The sequence below is a fragment of the Corvus moneduloides genome, chromosome 21 (assembly GCF_009650955.1).
Source record: "Corvus moneduloides isolate bCorMon1 chromosome 21, bCorMon1.pri, whole genome shotgun sequence".
Taxonomy (NCBI): Eukaryota; Metazoa; Chordata; class Aves; order Passeriformes; family Corvidae; genus Corvus; species Corvus moneduloides.
In genome coordinates this window covers 3671698-3689434 of record NC_045496.1, presented here as the reverse complement: position 1 = coordinate 3689434, position 17737 = coordinate 3671698, and the positions used below count along the sequence as shown (strand labels likewise).

The window sequence follows — 17737 nt, the reverse complement described above, 5'->3', positions numbered from 1 at the left end:
TTCCTGCACTGGGCCTGATCTCAAGCACTCTGACCCGAGTCAGCCCTGCGGAGAAGGAACAGAGTCTGGACGTGATCACACCAACCCCAGCCTTGGGAACAGGGCTGGGACCCCCTGACCTGACCCCTGCACCCATGGGATGAGGGATCCACCTCCCCTATGAGGCAGAGGCCTCACTGAAGGTCCAGGGAAGGACTGAGGTCTCGAGGAGAAGGCTGAGGAGAGTGACAGGGACAACCCAAGCACCTGCACCCCCCTGGCACTCCCAGCTCCATCTCCTCTCTGGCACTTACCCTGGCATCCACGGGGCAGGGTTTCACTGAGGAGCTGGGGAAATAACCCGACTTCTTCGTCTGCAGCAGCCTCCCCTGCAAAGCCAAGCTGGGCATCAGCCTGGGGCAGGCACTGGGAGCACTGGTGTCACTGTGCAGGGGTGGGGACAGGCCCCAACCTGCCTCCCAACCCCCAGCACACCCCTGCACCAGGAAAACCCACAAATAAAAGGGATAATGCAGAAGTCACTGGTTTAAAACTTTGCAGGAGTTTCCCAAGGGGAATTGCTCTCACCTCCCACCACGGTGAGTCGGGGTCCCCCCTCAGCAGCTCAATCACATCCCCAATTTGAAAGGTCAGCACTGGCTTCCCAGGAGGGGCTGGGTTACCATGGTAATTCTGAACCGCCACCATTTTAGGACCTGGCAGAGAAACAAAACAGTTTCACAACCTCGTCCCTGCTGAAAAAAAACCCAAACAAAACCACCCCTCCTGAAGCCTGTAACTCCTCATCCTGTGATAAGGCAGGATTTGGGGGCAGGAAACATGAAAGCAGGGAGGAATGGTGTCCACAGTGAATGTTCTTGGCTCCTGCAGTTCCATGGATGATTGAGTTCCCTGAGCAAAAATAAACCCAGGCAGGACCGAGCTGAGCTGAAGCTCCAGCTCCCAGCCCTGCACCTGGATCTGAGCCCCACCGAGGCAGAGGAGCTCTTGCCAGGCAATGCCTGGCCAGCACCAAGCCCTGCCAGGCTCAGCAGTGACACCACGATTGCAAAAGGGACCAGGGAACACTCAGCTACCACTGAGTGTCAGCTGGACCTGGGACTCAAACGCCCCTGAAGCTCCCAGTCAAAGTCCACTTGTCTCGCCAACAACTGCACATTAAATAAATTTCCCCCACTGCACCAAACCCACAGTGTTTATCCTCAAAACGCCTCCCCACCTCTGCCTCTCCCCACCCAGCAAGAGCACTCTGTGCTTGTTTTGTTGGGTTTTTTTTTTAACCACAAAATTGATTCAGGTTTCTTTTTGCCAGGCTTGGCTTTTCTTCCATCAGAAACAGCACAAAAACAAACTGTTCTTGTCCTCTGAGCCAGAGCAGGGGCAGGGCAGGCCCAGAGCTCTGTCCAGGCAAGCTTTAAACACAGGAAGGTCAAAAATTATTGCAGTAACCTCTGTGATTGATGGCCCATCAGAGGCCCTGAGCACACTGGACATGCCAGCAGGAAGATGCTCACCATCAGCAACAAATCTCCCTGCCAGGACATGCCAGGCCTGCTCTGAAGGTTGATTTGGCACAAGGATGTTGTGCCAGGCTCTCCTTGGTCACTGGTGTGGTGGGCAGAAGCTTTACTGGCCCAGCAGGGCTGGCCAGGGGCACGAGGGCACCCAAAGAAATGATGTGGCAGCAGGGACAGGAGAGCCCCCAGCGCCCCATCGCTGGCCATGAGGGTGCACAGGACCCTTCTGCAGGTCCTAAAGCTCTTTTCTGGTTTGGGAAGGAGCCTCCCCCTCCCACACACTCGGTGTTGGGGATTCCTGCGGCCACAACCTCTCCCTGCCCTCCTGTCACACAGCAATGCCCTTACCGGGTCCTGCACCAAGTGAATCCTGCAAGGAAAGAGGAAAAAGTCTCAGTGAGGACACATTAGTCTCAGTTCTCTCTACAAGCACCCACCTGATGCCACTGGGATTAGAAAACCTCTCCCCAGACCCCCCTGGTACCCCCCAGCCCTTGGTGCTCACCCCAGCTGGGTGCTGGCACCTCCTGAGGGCTCTGGTGCTGCTCGAACTGGGCCAGTTTTAAGCTGGAGAAGAGGCCACTGGTCCCCAGTCCTGTCCCACAGTTTGCTGGGACCCCTCTGAGGCCAGTGCTGGCTCTTCTCATGAGCTGCCCACACCCAGAGTGGACAAAGACACGGGGGGTGAGGAGAAGGGCCAAACCACGTACCTGGTCTGCTGAAGAACCTGCAAGAGAAATGGTGGGATAAGGGGTTAATTTAACAGGCAACAAACCCCATTTTCTACTCCTCTTGATGCTCTGAGTATCAACAGACTGGCATCAGGGTGTGAACTCGATGGAGGAAGCCCAAAGCAGAGCCGGGGTCACCTGAGTCATTTCTCTGCTCCTGGGGAGTGACTGCAGCCAGACAGGGGCATTTCCTCACTGCCACAAAGTTCTGCAGTTTTGTTTCTTCCTCCCTCCACTCCCCACCCAAAACCTCTCCAAAGCCACCCTGTGACACCCCCTGGACTGAGCATCGCCAGGGTTCTGCCAAGAGTGAGCACAGGTGAGTCACAGCTTCACCCAGTTTAGACCAAGGACACAAATTTTGGCCATATTTTGGGACATCTGGGGTCAAGAGACGAGCTCTCTCCTCATCAGAAATGTTCTCCCTGCTGCAGACCATCCTGCTTTCACTGTTAAATGATGAAGAATTGATCATGTCTCTTAAATACCCATCCCCAAGAGCTGGAGCATCCCACCCACTGCACAGCGCTGCCGCGATCCTCTGCCACCCATGGCATGCAGCTCTGCATTTTGGAGGATTTCAGCTGCTTTGTCTGTTTTTTAAACCCCCAGCCAACATGAATTCCAGCCCTGGGAGGTGGGTGGGAGCACACTTGTATTGTTTTATGCATTAACAAACATCAGTGCTTTGTAGAGTGAATCTCTCAGATCGTTCACATGCAGCAACGAGCTGCTCAGAAAATGAAATAACTCACCCATCTTGCAGGGAGGAATGATCTCCAAGCACTCCTTGTGAGCACCTGCTCCACATTTGGGGCAAAGATAGCCCTGGTAGAAGGTTCCTCTGCACCAAAAAACAACAACAAAAAAGTTGGAAAATCCTAATTCAGCCTCAGCTTTGTGATTTTTCTCTCTGTGTTTTACTGCAGAACAGCAGGAAGGTTGTTGCTCACCTCAGGAACATCCTGCAGGCTTTGCAGTTGGTTGTCTTTTCAAATGTGTACATCTGGAAGTTGTGGTGATTTGCATTGGCTTTCTCTGGCTTTATGTTGGACCTGAGGGAAAGGACCTGGGGGTTATCAGCCTGTCCCCACGGGGCTGCTGGCATTTCAGTCCGAGCTTGGACACCACACGGACAGATACGAAATCCAATGTGAAAGGAGATCAGGGCTGGGTTGTGGAGAGAGGATTTTGTCCATCAACCTTCCCTTGGGACAACAGTCACGGATTTGGCCCTTGCCTGAGTCAATCATCAGCCCAGAGCTGTGGCACGGGGCTAAGCCCTGCTCTCCTCAGGACCAGGGCCTGCAGCACCTGCTCCCTCTTCACCCTCCTCCAGCCCCAGCCTGCTGCTTCCCCACGGCCCAGCACCACGGCGAGGTGTCCTTTCAAGAATCTCAGAAAGGTCTGGGTTGGAAGAGACTTTTAAATTCATCCTATTCCACCCCTGCCAGGGGCAGGGACACCTTCCACTATCCCAGGTTGTTCCAAGCCCTGTCCAACCTGGCCTTGGGCACTGCCAGGGATGAGGCATCCACAGCTTCTCTGCACCAGGGCCTCCCCACCCTCACAGGGAAGAATTCCTTCCAAATATCCCATCTCAGTGTCAGAGATAAAATCCAGTTTCAGAGCTGCTTTGGTGGGGATGTTCAGAGAATGGTTCCAAGCTCCCTCTGCACAGGAACCCATCCAGCAAGTCCACATGAGCTCCCTCATCACAGGTTTTGCTAGCAGAGCTGCTCTGCAGTGACCTGATGGCCCAAGACACTTTTCCCCCACGCCTGGGAACTGCACCCAGGGCTAGAGCAGCCACTCATGCTCACATGGCCATTTCAAACTGCTCCATCCACTTCCTCTTCATCTCCTCTGTCTTGCAGAAGAACTGGAAGCCCTGTTTGCCCTGGAGGTGGATTAGGTAGAAGCCGTACGACCACTGCAAGAGAAAAGAGAGAGCTGGTCTCAGAGCAGAACACACCGCACTTCCATCCACACACCTCAGCCACTGCTCTGAGTGCCTGCCCCTGCCCTTGCTGCCGAACTGTGGCCAGGGACCAGCAGGGGAGGAGGAAGGAGAGCTCCCTGTTTCTCTAACACATCACAGTTAGTGATGCCTGAACCGCCCCGGCGCTGTGCACTTGGGCCAAACAGGATTTCATGGTGGCAGACAAGAGAACCCAGGTTCTTCTGCTCCACTGGATCCTGCCCAGCCATTCTGTCTGTGGCTGACAGCAAGTGACAGCCCAGGAGGAACATCTGACCTGCCCACTGCACATATGCTCGGCCTGTCTGATCAGCACACTGCACACAAACACACGACAGCGAGGGGGGTGCTCCGCTTACCATTTTTCCGTGAGACTAGAAAGCATAGGAGAGCAAAGTGGAAACAGATTTCATTAAAACACAAAGCCAGCAGCATTCCCTCAGCAGCCAAGTGGCAAAACTGGCTGTTGTCACCCCAGTGGCCCTTATCCCATCTGCACCATAGCTCTTCCCATGGCATGGAAGTGGATTAAGCTAACGGGGCTCTGCTAAAGTGAGAGCTGGGAGGTTTTTCCTCCACAGCTGCAGAGTGAGCATCAAACCACAGGAAAATGATGTTCCTTCAGTGCTTCGAGTGCCAGTTTTGGTGTGCAAAACCTTTCCAGGCTCCTCCACCCCGCAGCTTGTGGGAGCAAGAACATCCTGGACTTTCCCTCCCTCCCTGCCCTCCTCTCCTGCCCATCTGATGTTTGCTCCCTGACACTGGGCCAGAAAGCAGAGAGCAGCTTCCTCCCTCCTAACTCCAACCATCCCAGCCTCCTCAGGGCTGTTCTGCCAGGACAGAGGTCAAGGATCCAGCCCAGCCCCACGTTAATAAACAGTTCCCAATGCTCTTTAAGGCTGCCCTGAAAGTTGAGCGGTTATTTTCCAGCTTTTTGCGAGCCCTGTTTCTATTTTAAAAGGCTAATGGGAACATACTACCCTGAAACAGCTCCAAAATGCTCTCCAGAGCTAATCCCTGGTTCACCTACCTTCTTAATATCCTTGTTATTCATGGGGTCATCAGTCATCTTGTGGAAGAGCAGCTCAATAATTTCCTTCAGCTCATAATTGTATCCTTTCCTCTTGCAGACGATCACCACTTTATCAAATAAAAATAAATACCTGCCCAAAGCAAGCACATAAACAAGCAACCCAGTCAAACACCTCATTAAAAAATCCAAGGGGAAGGATTTGGAAAGCTCTGCAGAGCTCCCCAGCCAGCGCTGTTCAGTGCCCGGCCCCTGCTGTGATTTCACAGCGATGCTGGGCTATGTCAGTGAAATTCCAGGCAGTAATTAAATAAATGAGCTCAAGGAGAATTGCTAAATGAGGGCACATTTAGTGTGGGGACATTCTGCTGCCACTCACCTGTCCTGCTTGGTGTGGTTGACTATGGAGCGCACCTTCAGCTCCCCGTCGATCTTCGGCCTCCCAAACTCCTCCAGCTTCACTTGCTGCAGGAAGCAAAGCAGCGCTCAGACCCACAGCCAGGCCTGGAACGATGCTTTTGGGAAACCCAAAGCTGCCTTCATCCAACCCCCTAGCCCTGCATCAGACTGCCAAAGCTCCTGGGAGCGGCATCACCCTCAGCGAGGGGAGGGAGGATGCTCCAAGGGGAGCCTGGGCATGAACACAGGTACAGGACCCCAGGAAATCCCTGGAGCTCCAGCACTGGTGCCCCAGGGCAAGGCTCAGCAGTCCAAGCATATTTGCAATCCCCTCCCACCTCCAATAAGCTATTTTTCAGAGGTTTCCACAATAATTAAGGATTTTGTCCCTGTTAAATAACCATCAATTAAAAGCTCATCGTTTCCAAATGAAGTCAAGGCTTAAAGTCCCCAAACCCAGTGCCCCTCCAGGTCTGCTGATGCACAACAATGGGGCTGAGTGTTTGACACCTCTGGAGTTTGGAGGATGAGTTCTCCTTAAAATTCCTGGTTGGGATTTTTGGGGATTAGGTGCCCTTTTACATGAGCCCTTCTCCTCCACTTTCAGTTTACCTCTGTCCTCTTAACAGCAAAAGAAACCCTCTTTTCAAATAGAAGCCAGATAGCCAGCTTGGGGAATTTTTGAGTCCTCCCTACGCCAATAACATGAAAAGTTGGAGAAACATTTTTAGTGTAACACCAACAAGAGAAGTCACCCTCCACCACAGCCAAAGCAGCTTTGTGATGGAGCATCCACCTCTGAACCATCAGCAAAACATGAGAGAGTCGCATCTGAACACATGGGGATCTTTCAGCACATCAGAATAAGTAGTAATTGCCCAAAAAAAGCAAATATGTTAATAATAGTCAGACTAAATTGGGTTCAATATTTTCCAGCTTACCAGGTTTTCTATAGAGCTCTGAAATTCACTTATTTTCTTCAAAGTCTCTTTGTCCCTCTTGACTTCATTGATGTACATGGCCAAGTCCTTAAAAAAAAGGGTGAATATTGATTTTTACTTTACCAGTACCTTACCCAGGAGCACAAACACGAGCCTGGCTCCCTGAATCCCTCAGGAACCTGAGCAGGACTCCAGGGCAGCCTGGGACAGGTGAGGCTGTTGGTGCTCCCAGCGCTGAGCCAGGCAGGTGCTGCAATGTTTTCTATTTCCCAGAAGATGGCAATGCATGAATCCATGGCAATGCGTGAATCCAGCGCAGCACAGCCATCCCAAACCCCAAATTTGTATCCATCAAAGAGAAAGAACCATCCCTTCCACTGGAACAACTTCTTGTACCTTTCAGAGTGGATTTGCTGTGCCTGTTTGCTTCTTATCTGCTCCCTCCTTGACCTCAACAACGGCTCTTGTCAACTTGGATTAAATCTGAGCAGAGGATTCTTTAAGACATCCCCCCCGGGTCAGACCTTGCTCAGCTCCCCAACACAAGAGGGGTTAATCACAGCCCATAATCGCAGATCTACGTGACAATACTTGTAACATCACTGAGACAGGGGCGGCAGGGGTGCTGATGAGGAATGACACAACTAAAAGCCTTCTGAAGCAGGGAAACACAATCCCAAGGAAACACAATCCCAGGATCAACCACGACTTCAGACAACAATGTGCAAACGTTGGCTCTGGAATTTCACTGGGAGCTGCCTTTCCCCCACCATCACTGGGGACTTGGTACTGCATTCTCAGGCAGAGGGTTGGTACCTGCACCAAAAAAAACCCCACCACAAACGATTGTTTTGGTGCAAATCCTGCCCTTACCTTGCAAAATCAACTATTCAAGCAAAATAAAAGGGAGCTGAATCCCTTTGGGAATGTCACTCCATCCACCCCCCTACACAGCTCTCGCCCAGACAGCAGCAATGTCTGCTGCCTGCCAGCACAGCAGACAGAAAGGCTGGACTTGTGATGAAAGACATCACTTGCAAGTTAAGCCTTGGTTTACAGATCAATTAAAACCAAACTGAATGGCTCCCAAGGCCCCCCCAGCCCAGCGTGGTCAGAACTGCTCCCACACTCTCCTGGTGATGGGGAGGAGAAGAGAGAAACCTCCCTGATGGTTATCAGTGTCTTCCTGCAAAAAATGCTGCGTCTGCAGCAGAGCCAGAGCAAATACACATTTCTTTTTCAGCAGTGGTGCTGGGTGATGAGGCCACGAGCGGGGTTCAGCTGCTGTCACCAGGTCCAGTGTTCATCTGAGGCCACAGCAGCGGGCTGGGAATGCAACATCCTTCAAACAACCTCAACTCTACAGCGAGCCACACAGCAGCTCTGGATCCGTGGGCTGGCAGGGGTAATGGCTGGAAAGGTCACCCAACTTATGTAAGTGCCAGGAAATGCAGCGCCGAGGTGGAAAACAAAGTGACTGCGAGCACAGGGATGAATCCCGAGGTGCTCTCCAGTGGAAAAACCTGGAGTTAATGAGCATCCTTCATCCAGTCAGGTTCTGCTGACAAAGGATGTGGTGTGAATGTGTGTGTGGGGAGACACATCTGAGATTTGGATGACTCTATGATCCTATGATTTTATTTCTTGTTCTTCTGAGATTTTGGGGGCTTCAGCTAAAAGTTGAAAACAAAACTTTAAACAAAGCAAACTGTTGATGCCAAAAGAAATCAACTGTTGAAAAAACATCTTCGTTTTGATTAAAAAAAAAAAAAAGTGGATTAAAGGATTCCCACCCAGCACCTGGCTAACTGCACACAGGGAACGCTCCACACACGCAGGCTCTCATTGCTGCCATGCTCCCTGACTTGCTGATACCTTCTGGAGCTCCTCCAAACCCCTCCCAGTGAGAACAAGAGCTGGATCTGGCACAGCCTCCGTGCACACAACAGCAATCAGGGAGAAGTCATAACTTGTCAACAAACCCCAGCTCCCCCAGCTGCCAGGGGAGGGGGACAGCGGTGACAACGGATCTGTTGTGAGGCCGTAGCATCACATGGCAATCAATACACACAGGTGTGGCCAAAAGGAAGAGACCTTGCCTTGCCTCGAGCTGTTCCTGGCTGGTTTTTCCATCCAAGTGTTTGTTTCACATAGCAGGGGGATCCTGAGCTCAGCTGCACCCCAAACCCAGCACAGCCCCCTCGCCACTCTCACCCTCCTGTACCTGCATTGCCTCCAGAGCCTCCTTCAGCTGCTGCTTCTCTGGCCGGTCTGAGGAATGGCTGAGCAGCTCCTGAAAAAGTATAAATGAATGAAAATGAAGAGTTTGGATGTGCTAGGAAAGATGCCCAGACCCTGCTTGCACTGGGCAGGGTCTGCCTGAGTGTTGGCAGGATGGTGACAGGGGCGTCAGGGTGGTTGCAGGTATTCCAAGAGTGACTGGAAGGATGCCAGGGAGGTGGCAGGGGTGCCTGGGTGACAGCAGGGATACCAGGGAGGTGGCAGGGATGCAGGGATGCCCGGGCAGGCAGCTGTGGCCAGAGGACAGGGAACACACCGAGGGCTGCTGCTTGAGAGATCTGTTACATGGAGTTGACGGGAGGAATTTCACACATAATCAGATTATATGCAAGCTTATTTTATATTCATTAAGTGCCTCTCATGGATAACAAGTGCAGAATTATCCTGGGTCACCGTACTTCAGGAGACAGCACAAATATTATGTCATGTTAAGTGGCTCTAGTAATTATTTTATTTGAAGGGGAATATAAACCCCAACCCTTGCTCGGCATTTGGCAAAGATTCACCCTCCACTGACAGAGGTGAAAGATGCTACAGCAGAGAGAGAAGTGCCAGTGCTGAAAACCTTACTTTTAACAGGAGATGATACTTCAAAACTCTTTGCATTGGAACCACCAGCAGATCTTGCAATTTGAATTTCCCATCCTGGACCTTTAGCGTGCATTCCTAGGAAGGAGATCAATAAATCAGCAGTGAAAAAACAACAATTTCCCACCCAAAAAAAGTCTCTAAAGTCTTGAGAATGTTTGTTTGGTTTCTGTAAACTCAGTTCTGATGCCCATGGGTTTGTGGTTCTTGCAGCCACCCAGCCAGGGCTGGGGCTCTCACCATGGAGGTTATCAAGGAATTAATCCCAGGGGCTGGACCCTAAATTACAGCCACTGCTGCCATACAAGTGAGCTACTCCAGCCTAACGAGATGCTGCTCATCAGGGCAGTGCAGGAATGCTCTCAGACCTGGGGAAATGTCAAATGAAACACATTTGCCTCAGCCACCTCCTGGCTGGGCCAAACTAAAAGCAGCTGATTTGTGAGGGGCTGGCACTGAGCAGGCAGCCTGTGGCTCTGACAAGCATTAAGTCACTAAGATGAGCTAATTGTGGTCGCAGGAAGTGTTGCCACCACTACCTTCACCCAGACCCATTTCAGTGACGTGGCTGAGCCCTGCTGTGTGACCTGCCAGAGCTGCCACGAGGGAGGGACAGACAGAAAAAGCACTGGATGCTCCAGCCTTGATGTGAGACCCAGAGAACACATTTTAAACAATTCCTAAGCGCAGTTTTATCCCTGAATTGGGTTTACACGGGGAATCAAAGCGCGTTTGCGGAAGGCGAGGTAACGCGGACAGACAGCCTGGCAAATTCCGATTAGCATCAAGAGCAAAGCAGGAATTAGAGCTGGGTAAAAACAGCAGCTCGAACAATGCATCCCTTCTGGGGCTCCTTTGATTCCCTTAATACCTGGATCGGCCCCTATTCACACTGAGGAGGCCAGGGCAGGAATTCCGGCGTTTGCCTGGGGACTTGGGTTCGCCTCTGAGGGTCCCCGATGCTGCCGGTGGCTTTGGGAAACCACGTGGCTCCTGGCTTGGGGGTGCTCAGGGCCTGCACGACTCGAACTTGTCCCAGCCAGTCCCACTCAAATAAAGTCACTGGCTTGTTTTAACTCGGAGAAACTTGGGGTGGAAGGACAGAGCTTGGGTCTGGTGAGGAGATGAGGGAAAAACAAGGTGGTCGGGACAGGATAACCCCCAGCTTTGCTCTCTCTATGCTCACACTCACAGCCCTCTCCTCTTCTGCTAAATCAAACATTCCCCAGACACCATTCTCAGCTCCAGAAAGTCCTTCCAAAACCCCTGATAAGGGGTGGGGGGCAGCACTCAGTCCCCCCGCCCGCTCACCTCCACCTTCTGCCGGACGTCCTCCCGGTTGGCAAGGAGGTGGTTCAGGGTGTTCTGGGCATATTCCATGTGGCTGCAGTACTTGCCATAAATCAGCAGCCTGGAGAGGGGGAAATCACAGGTTTAACTGGAAATGCTGGCAGTTATAGCCTGTTATAAAAGATATATAAATGTGTGTACAGCGAGAGGACCAGGCAAACAGCTCTTCCCCCATTTAACTGCTTAGCAAAGTATAAACACTCTTTTATTGTGTGGCTTTTTGACATTTAAATTTTCAGCACTTGAACATTTGGAAGTTTCCAGAACCTGTGGAGGTGATTCAACTCATGATGAGCCAAAAGCCCAGGTGGCCAGAGCAGAGGAGCCTGTTTTTGGAGGGTTAGATGAGATAGTGGGATGAAATTCTTCCTTGTGAGCGTGGTGAGGAACTGTCAAATGTTGCCCAGAGAATTTGTGGCTGACCCTGGAAGTGTCCAAGGCCAGGTTGGACGGGGCTTGGAGCAACCTGGGACAGTGGAAGGTGTCCCTGCCCATGGCAGGGGGTGGGATGGGATGAGTTTTAAGGTCCCTTCCAAGCCAAACCATTCTATGATGATTCTCTCACAGATTTTAGAAACATTCCTTCTTGAAAGAGCCACAGAGACCTAGAGGTCAAGAGCCTGGGTAATTGGGAAAAGAAGGTTGTCACAGCCTTTGGAAACACAGTGAAGCTCTGCATGGACACCCTGGGCTATAAATTTAAACACCTGACAAAAGAGAGCAGTTTTGTGGTGGATTCCCCCTTTTCCCTCACTTCTCTCATTAATCCTGCCTGACAGGTTTGGGTTTTCTCCCCCTTCCTGGCCGTTAACTGCTCTGCTGCTGCTAAGACACATCTTCCATCACACACTGCAACTCATCCATTATTCGGGGGCCTTGTCTCTCCATGGAGATGATCTGGGAGCCACTGACCCAGCATTGCTCCATAAACATGGGACACTCACACCCCGCAGCGAAGCGAATGAAGAGATTTATGGAGCCACAGCCACGGCAGAGCCACGGCCAGTACAGATTATTCTTCCACCTTTTCCCTCTGACAACTTCTGCACAGGCACAATAATATCCACCTTGTCAGCATGGGGAGAGCTTCAAAGAGGCTTCAGGAGCATAAATTCAAACCTCTGGCTTCCAGAGAAAGAGATTTACAAACTATTTCCTTTAAAAAGCCCCTGCAAAGCCCAGGAGCAATGCATCATTTTGCCAGAATGTCTCCAAGGATGTGGAGGGAAGCAGGAGCTGTTTGTCATGGATAGATTTGATGAAGGAAGGTCTCATATTCAGGGACCAAGTGGGGACTCTGGAGGTCCATGTTCCCTCCCTGGTAGGGCAACACAGAAAGCTCACTTTCTCCTCCTCCTCGATTTCCTTGCTGTAAAATGTGGTATTCCTGACTTTCCTGATGTGACTATTTACATCAGCTTGCTCCAAACTCTTCATCCTCAAGAATCCGGCTTTGGGGACTTCTCCACGGCAAAATCCCCCTCGAGCAGCAGTTTCCCACAGCACTGAGGGCCCCAAAATCCCCATGGACTCAACAGAGCTTCAGACCCACCATCACCACCTCATAGCTGCTGTGGCTCCTTCACTCACATCTTTCCAAGACCTTCAGGTGCTTCAGGAAGTTGTCTGCAAGCTCCCTTAGGAAGTGGGTCAGTTTGTTCACCCACCTGCATAGAACATTGATTTAAAAGCTCAAAACCAAGCCTCGTGCTCCTGCACAGCCATGGGATCTCCCTGGGCAGCAATGCCACCTCCACAACTCCTCCTGTGTCCCTTCCCTGCTCCCTGTGTCCACAGCTCGGCCCCAGGGATGGCACTGGCATGCATGGAGCTGAGCCAGGAATTAGGAGATCAAAATCACCTAAGTGAGTTTTATGAGTATTTTTTAAATTATTTGCATTCTTCTTTGGATTTTTTTTTTTTTAAATTTAATCCAGAAAAAAATGTCCTTTGTAACAAGAGGCCCCAGGGATGATGGAATATGTGACCTCACAGCGTGTTATTAATGCAGATGGTATTTCTGGAGTTATTGACTTCTGAATGGCATTTCTGTGTCTAGACACTGGTTTAATCACAGTGAAATAACAGCCTGGCACCACTCCACAATGAATCACCCTTTGATTAGTATTAAGGATATTAAAGGCTTTTATCAACCTTATCTCCGTGTGCTGGGGTGCTCCTGCTTGCAGCTGCCAGAACTCGGGACCAATTCTGTTGGTGAAAGCAACTTTTACATTTATTCATCGTGCAAAAGGTGCAGGATGAGCTCTGTGCCAAATATGAGATTCTTTAAGAGTGAGGAATCGCTTTGATCTCAGCAGGGCTGAGTCTCCCCTGCCCAGGAGTCACCCCACCACATCACAGCCCTCTGCTGCTTGCAGGAGACCACAAGAAACCCTTGAAGGCCAGTGAGGTTTTGCTCCATTCCAGCTCACCACAATCAAATCCCATCTTCATCCCCTCGGATGTGTCCCCACAAACACATTGGATATTCAGTCTCCTATGGGATGCTGAGCTCAAGAAAAATCCAGGTGCAGCCAGGGGCTTGCAGGAACAAGGATCCACGGGAGCCACACGGCTGAGCCTGGTTGGTCACAGGGGAGATGTCCCAGCCTCTGCCCTGGGTGACCTGACACAGTTGTGGATGGATTTGGCTGCTTAATGTCAGCACTGAGGGATGTTTCAGCTGCCTGAGAGCATTTTGCTGTGGAGGATGCAAACCTGGGCTGCTGTGAAAGGCATTTCTGGAATCATAGAATTATTAAGGTGGAAAAAGACCTCTAAGACCACTGAGTCCAACCACTGCCAAGCACTGCCACATGTCCCTAAGCACCACAGGTACACATTTCTTGGACACTTCCAGGGCTGGTGACCCCCCCACTTCCCTGGGCAGCCTGTTCAAGTGCTTGACAACCCTTCCAGTGAAAGAATTTTCACTAATATCCAATCTAAACCTCCCCTGGTGGAACTTGAGGCCGTTTCCTCTTGTCCTGTTGTTGTTACTTGGGAGAAAAAACAGATCCCCACCTGGCTCCAACCTCCTTTCAGGCAGTAGGAGAGAGTGAGAAGGCAGAGAGTAACAAGAGGTCTGTTTCAATCTCTGGAAATATTAACCCAAATCTGTTAAAACTGGAGCAGCCTGAAGCCAGGAATTCCTTTACCTCTCTTTGAATTCCAGGAACACTTTTGCCAGGCTGCTTCCTCCAGACATCATTGAGACATCGATGGCTCTCAGGAAACTGAAGTGCACTTTAATTAGGTCCTAAAACCAAGCAACAGTCAATACTTTAAACAAATTCAAAGCAAGTGGGCAAACAGAGCCTAAAGAAATGCACATCTGCTCCTTCATCAGGCAGGGTTTTTCCCTCTTTTAGGTGTTCTTAAAGGAAGTTATTCTAGTGGGATGCAGCCCTGACTGGCCTGGAGGACAGGGGTGTAATTCTTCTGAGGTTACACAGTGAGAAACGCCCCACCATGGGGAGGGAGGAGTGGAGGAAGTGACAAGTTTGGACCCAAACCCTGTGCAAACCAGAGTAGAAACAAATCCCTTCATCACCCTGTGCCCAAACCAGCTAAACCAGCTAAAACCCACAGCCCCAGCCCTGGAACATCCACTGGACAGAATTTTTTCCTTACCTAGACTTCATATATTCCCCACCTCTAAAACTGAGTGTTAAAGAATATCTCCTGAACCAGTTTAAGCTCCACAGCACATGAAAAGCTGAAGCTCTCCAGGTGAATGCACAAATCTAACAGGAAATCAGAAAACCTCCTCCTAAGCAGGGAGAGGGCTGAGCTGCTGTGAAAAGAACGAAGATTTAAGGCACAATGCCCACGATGTTACCTCTAAATTGATAAAAATAGCTTCCATATCTTGGGGAGTCAGTACCAGCCTCAGGGGGTTCATATAGTTCTGCAAGAGGGAAATGGAAAAAGGGATTGAGGTACTGGAGAGGAGGCGACAAGGAGGGGGGTTTGGACAAGGGATTTGTATTTTCTGCTTCACCAGTTGAGTTTACCTGGGCAGGTTTTAATGAGTTAAAGCACTTGCAAAAGCAGAGAATGACCAGGGAGAGAAGTGGGAGGCAGGAATTGCCGTGAGTGCATCATCCCCAAGCTCCCCTTGGCTCCCACGGCACTTCCAGGGGTGGGAAGGTGCAAGACTCTGCTGTGGGTGCCCACAGCCCCCTCCCCTGCTAAACCTGCAACAGGGGGGTGAAATGCACTCAGCTTGCTGCAGTCCTTGGCTGCACTGAAGCATCTTCCCAGCTCTTTATCTGCCTGGAATTTTGCCCTTGAGAAGGCACCGATGATGTGATTACACGGGCAATGCCTTTCTGAACAAATCCATATTAATAGGAACATCTACGTGACTTGGGACTGCAAAAAAACCCCAAATACAGCACACCCAAGATGGGAATTTCCACCCATAACACCACCAGGACCTGCAAAGCCTTTGCAAGCTTTAATTGATATGAAAGCAATAATTTAACTCTTCCTTTCTACTGAGCCAGAGGGCTGTGGCTGTTTCCAAGGAACAAGGGTTCCTTGCAGACATAAATGACACATTTATTGGGACATTTTCCTGGAAAATGGGAACTGTTATTCCTTTTCCCCAGTTTTGCTCACAGCTTTTCGGGGGAACTTCCAGCAGACGGAGGGAAAGAATGGGAAAAGGGGAGGAAACAAAAGCATCAGGGTGATTAGAAATGTTCTTCCTTCCTTTCCTCGGAGCAGGAGCCACCTCCAGGCTCCATCCACGACTCCGCCGCCGCCTCGCTGAGCTGTTCGCTTTTATTTGTTTTTAAAAGAAAGGCACCACAATAATTCATCAAAACCAATTAAAACCCCGCAAATTTAGGCAGCAGAATGTTACTTTTAATCCAATTAGCTTCAATGGCAAGTCAGCACAGCTTCAGCACTTTCGAAAAGCACGCGGAATAAAGGAATTATTCTGTGGCAATCAGAGTGATAAGAGATATCTGCAAACACAGCTCTTATCAGCAAACCCGGCCTGGCTGAGTGAGGAGTGGGAGAGTCTCACCCCAGGGTAGGGGGGACACAGCAGGAGGGTTTTAGGCCTGGTTCTAACCTGCAGCAATCAGAAAAAAGGATGCTGGGTTTGGCTCCTACAGGCTGCACATTTGTGCTTGTCAGCCTGGGTGTTGTGGATCCCCCTCCTCTCCCGGTTTCCATGTGGATGCCTCGATCCTGCCTCCTCATATCTGCCAGCTCCGGGAGCAAGGACCAACCTGGCACAGTTAATGTGGGATCCAGGGCTGGTGGGGAAGGGGAGGCTGTGGAAAAGAGGGCTCAGTTCTTACCTTTTCTATGTCTTCAAGTGTTTTGTAGTATTTGGCCTCAGTTTCTTGGATTTCCAGCAAACAGCAATTCCTTTTGTCATCTTCTGTCATTCCCATTTTCTAGGGAAAGGAAAAGTAAGACATGGTCAGATGCACCTAAGGGTGGTCCAGAAACCTGGTGGGGCTCCACTTCAGCCTCCAGCAACCAAGTTTGGAAAGTCAGGAGAGAACCACTACTGGTTTGTATTAAAGGGAACTATTTTTACCCAAAAAAAGTAAGGAGGAATCCTGGCTGTGTTATTAAATATGTTTCAACATGGAAAACACTGCGTTTTTTCCATTTAGTACAGCCACACCACCGAAGACTATCAGCTAAAGAAGAAGAATAAGAGATAAAGGTTGGTTTTTCCCTTTTTTATGTATTTTTTTGTTGTTGCTTAAGATGAAGCTCATAACAGATACTAAGTGGGTCATAAATAATACGTTAGACTTATACAAATCCCTGGCCAGGGTTGCCAATTCTCACGATTTTAGGTCAAATCTGATAAAATGTGCTTTTCCCATAGCTCCAGCTCCTGGAGTCACTTCTGCTCTGTGAAGCTGGAAACACGTGCTGGGAGCTGCTGCAGAATCTGAATTTGGGAGGGGGTGCAGTGATGGGGTTTTCTGGATCATGCACAGGAACAGAGACCCTCTGTCCACCCCCTCAGAACTCACGGCTGGGACCTATCAGCTGGATGAAACCCCAGATTTGAATCGATTCATCTTACCTGCATGTATCTAATCTGAAGCATGCAGAAATACAAGAAGCCATTAGCATCACACACGTGCTGTTGCAACAAATCCTACCCCAAAAATTCAATGTTTTGGCAGATATATCAAAAATAGACTCTTCTGCTTAGGGAAGGGGAGGGAAAGGGAGTTACAGCTCTCAACTCCAACACTGCTCAGAAGAAAACATAAAACATTGTGGAGAGACAGTGAAAAACTGCCAATTCCACTGACCTTAATCCTATCCCTACCTGGCTGCTGGAGCTTTCCCCCCTTTTTTGCCATTTATACAAGAAATTCCTCCCAAAACTTTCCCGAGGGGCAGCTCTTGGGCCAAGTGCCTTTTGCAACTGGTGGCAAAAAGCACTGGTGGCCAACAAGCCGTGCTGACTTCAGATCCAAGCACTTTGGAGGGATCACTGGGAATTTTTTGGCCCCAACTCCTTGATCCAGAGGGGGTTTTGGTGTGCAGGGAGCTCCTCCGGCTGCAGACAAGGTGTGAAGGGATGGAATTAGGGTTTCATTGTCTTTGTCCCACTCCCAACCAAGCTGGGAGAGGGAAGGAATCAGAGCACAGGCATCCATGGATGCAGCCCTGCATTCCCAGGCTCCAGCCCCTCGTGTCTGGCTCAGTCATGTCCTGCTCCAGGGATTTAATTGATCAGTGAACTTGTCCATTGATCCTGCTTTGTTCCAGGGAGGTGTGTACTATGTGAATGTGGGGAGAGTAATTAGAGTCTGAACAAAGCCTGAGGGTGGCAGATATTGGAGGGGGGGAGAAAATTTGGAAGGTCACACTCTGGAGAAGGTCCCTTCCAGCCCTGC

At 50.3% G+C, this 17737-nt stretch overlaps 1 protein-coding gene across 8 annotated transcripts in view; it reads right to left on the bottom strand.

The window, feature by feature from the left end:
• The window catches only part of VAV2 (vav guanine nucleotide exchange factor 2), a 124768-nt gene that overhangs the window by 7939 nt on the left and 99092 nt on the right, over positions 1-17737 (bottom strand). For 4 of the 8 annotated variants that reach the window (XM_032130440.1, XM_032130434.1, XM_032130441.1 and 1 more), the window contains 18 exons: positions 16912-16926; positions 16163-16261; positions 14683-14751; positions 14000-14100; positions 10800-10899; positions 9471-9566; positions 8824-8892; positions 6600-6686; positions 5639-5724; positions 5260-5392; positions 4589-4603; positions 4072-4181; positions 3202-3303; positions 3004-3092; positions 2228-2244; positions 1866-1887; positions 568-695; positions 294-368 (listed from right to left, as the gene is read on the bottom strand). In XM_032130440.1, the coding sequence (XP_031986331.1) occupies positions 294-368; positions 568-695; positions 1866-1887; positions 2228-2244; positions 3004-3092; positions 3202-3303; positions 4072-4181; positions 4589-4603; positions 5260-5392; positions 5639-5724; positions 6600-6686; positions 8824-8892; positions 9471-9566; positions 10800-10899; positions 14000-14100; positions 14683-14751; positions 16163-16261; positions 16912-16926 (1413 nt within the window). The remainder of the gene's footprint in view (positions 1-293; positions 369-567; positions 696-1865; positions 1888-2227; positions 2245-3003; positions 3093-3201; positions 3304-4071; positions 4182-4588; positions 4604-5259; positions 5393-5638; positions 5725-6599; positions 6687-8823; positions 8893-9470; positions 9567-10799; positions 10900-13999; positions 14101-14682; positions 14752-16162; positions 16262-16911; positions 16927-17737) is intronic. The other 4 variants (XM_032130437.1, XM_032130439.1, XM_032130436.1 and 1 more) reach the window with 3 other exon arrangements.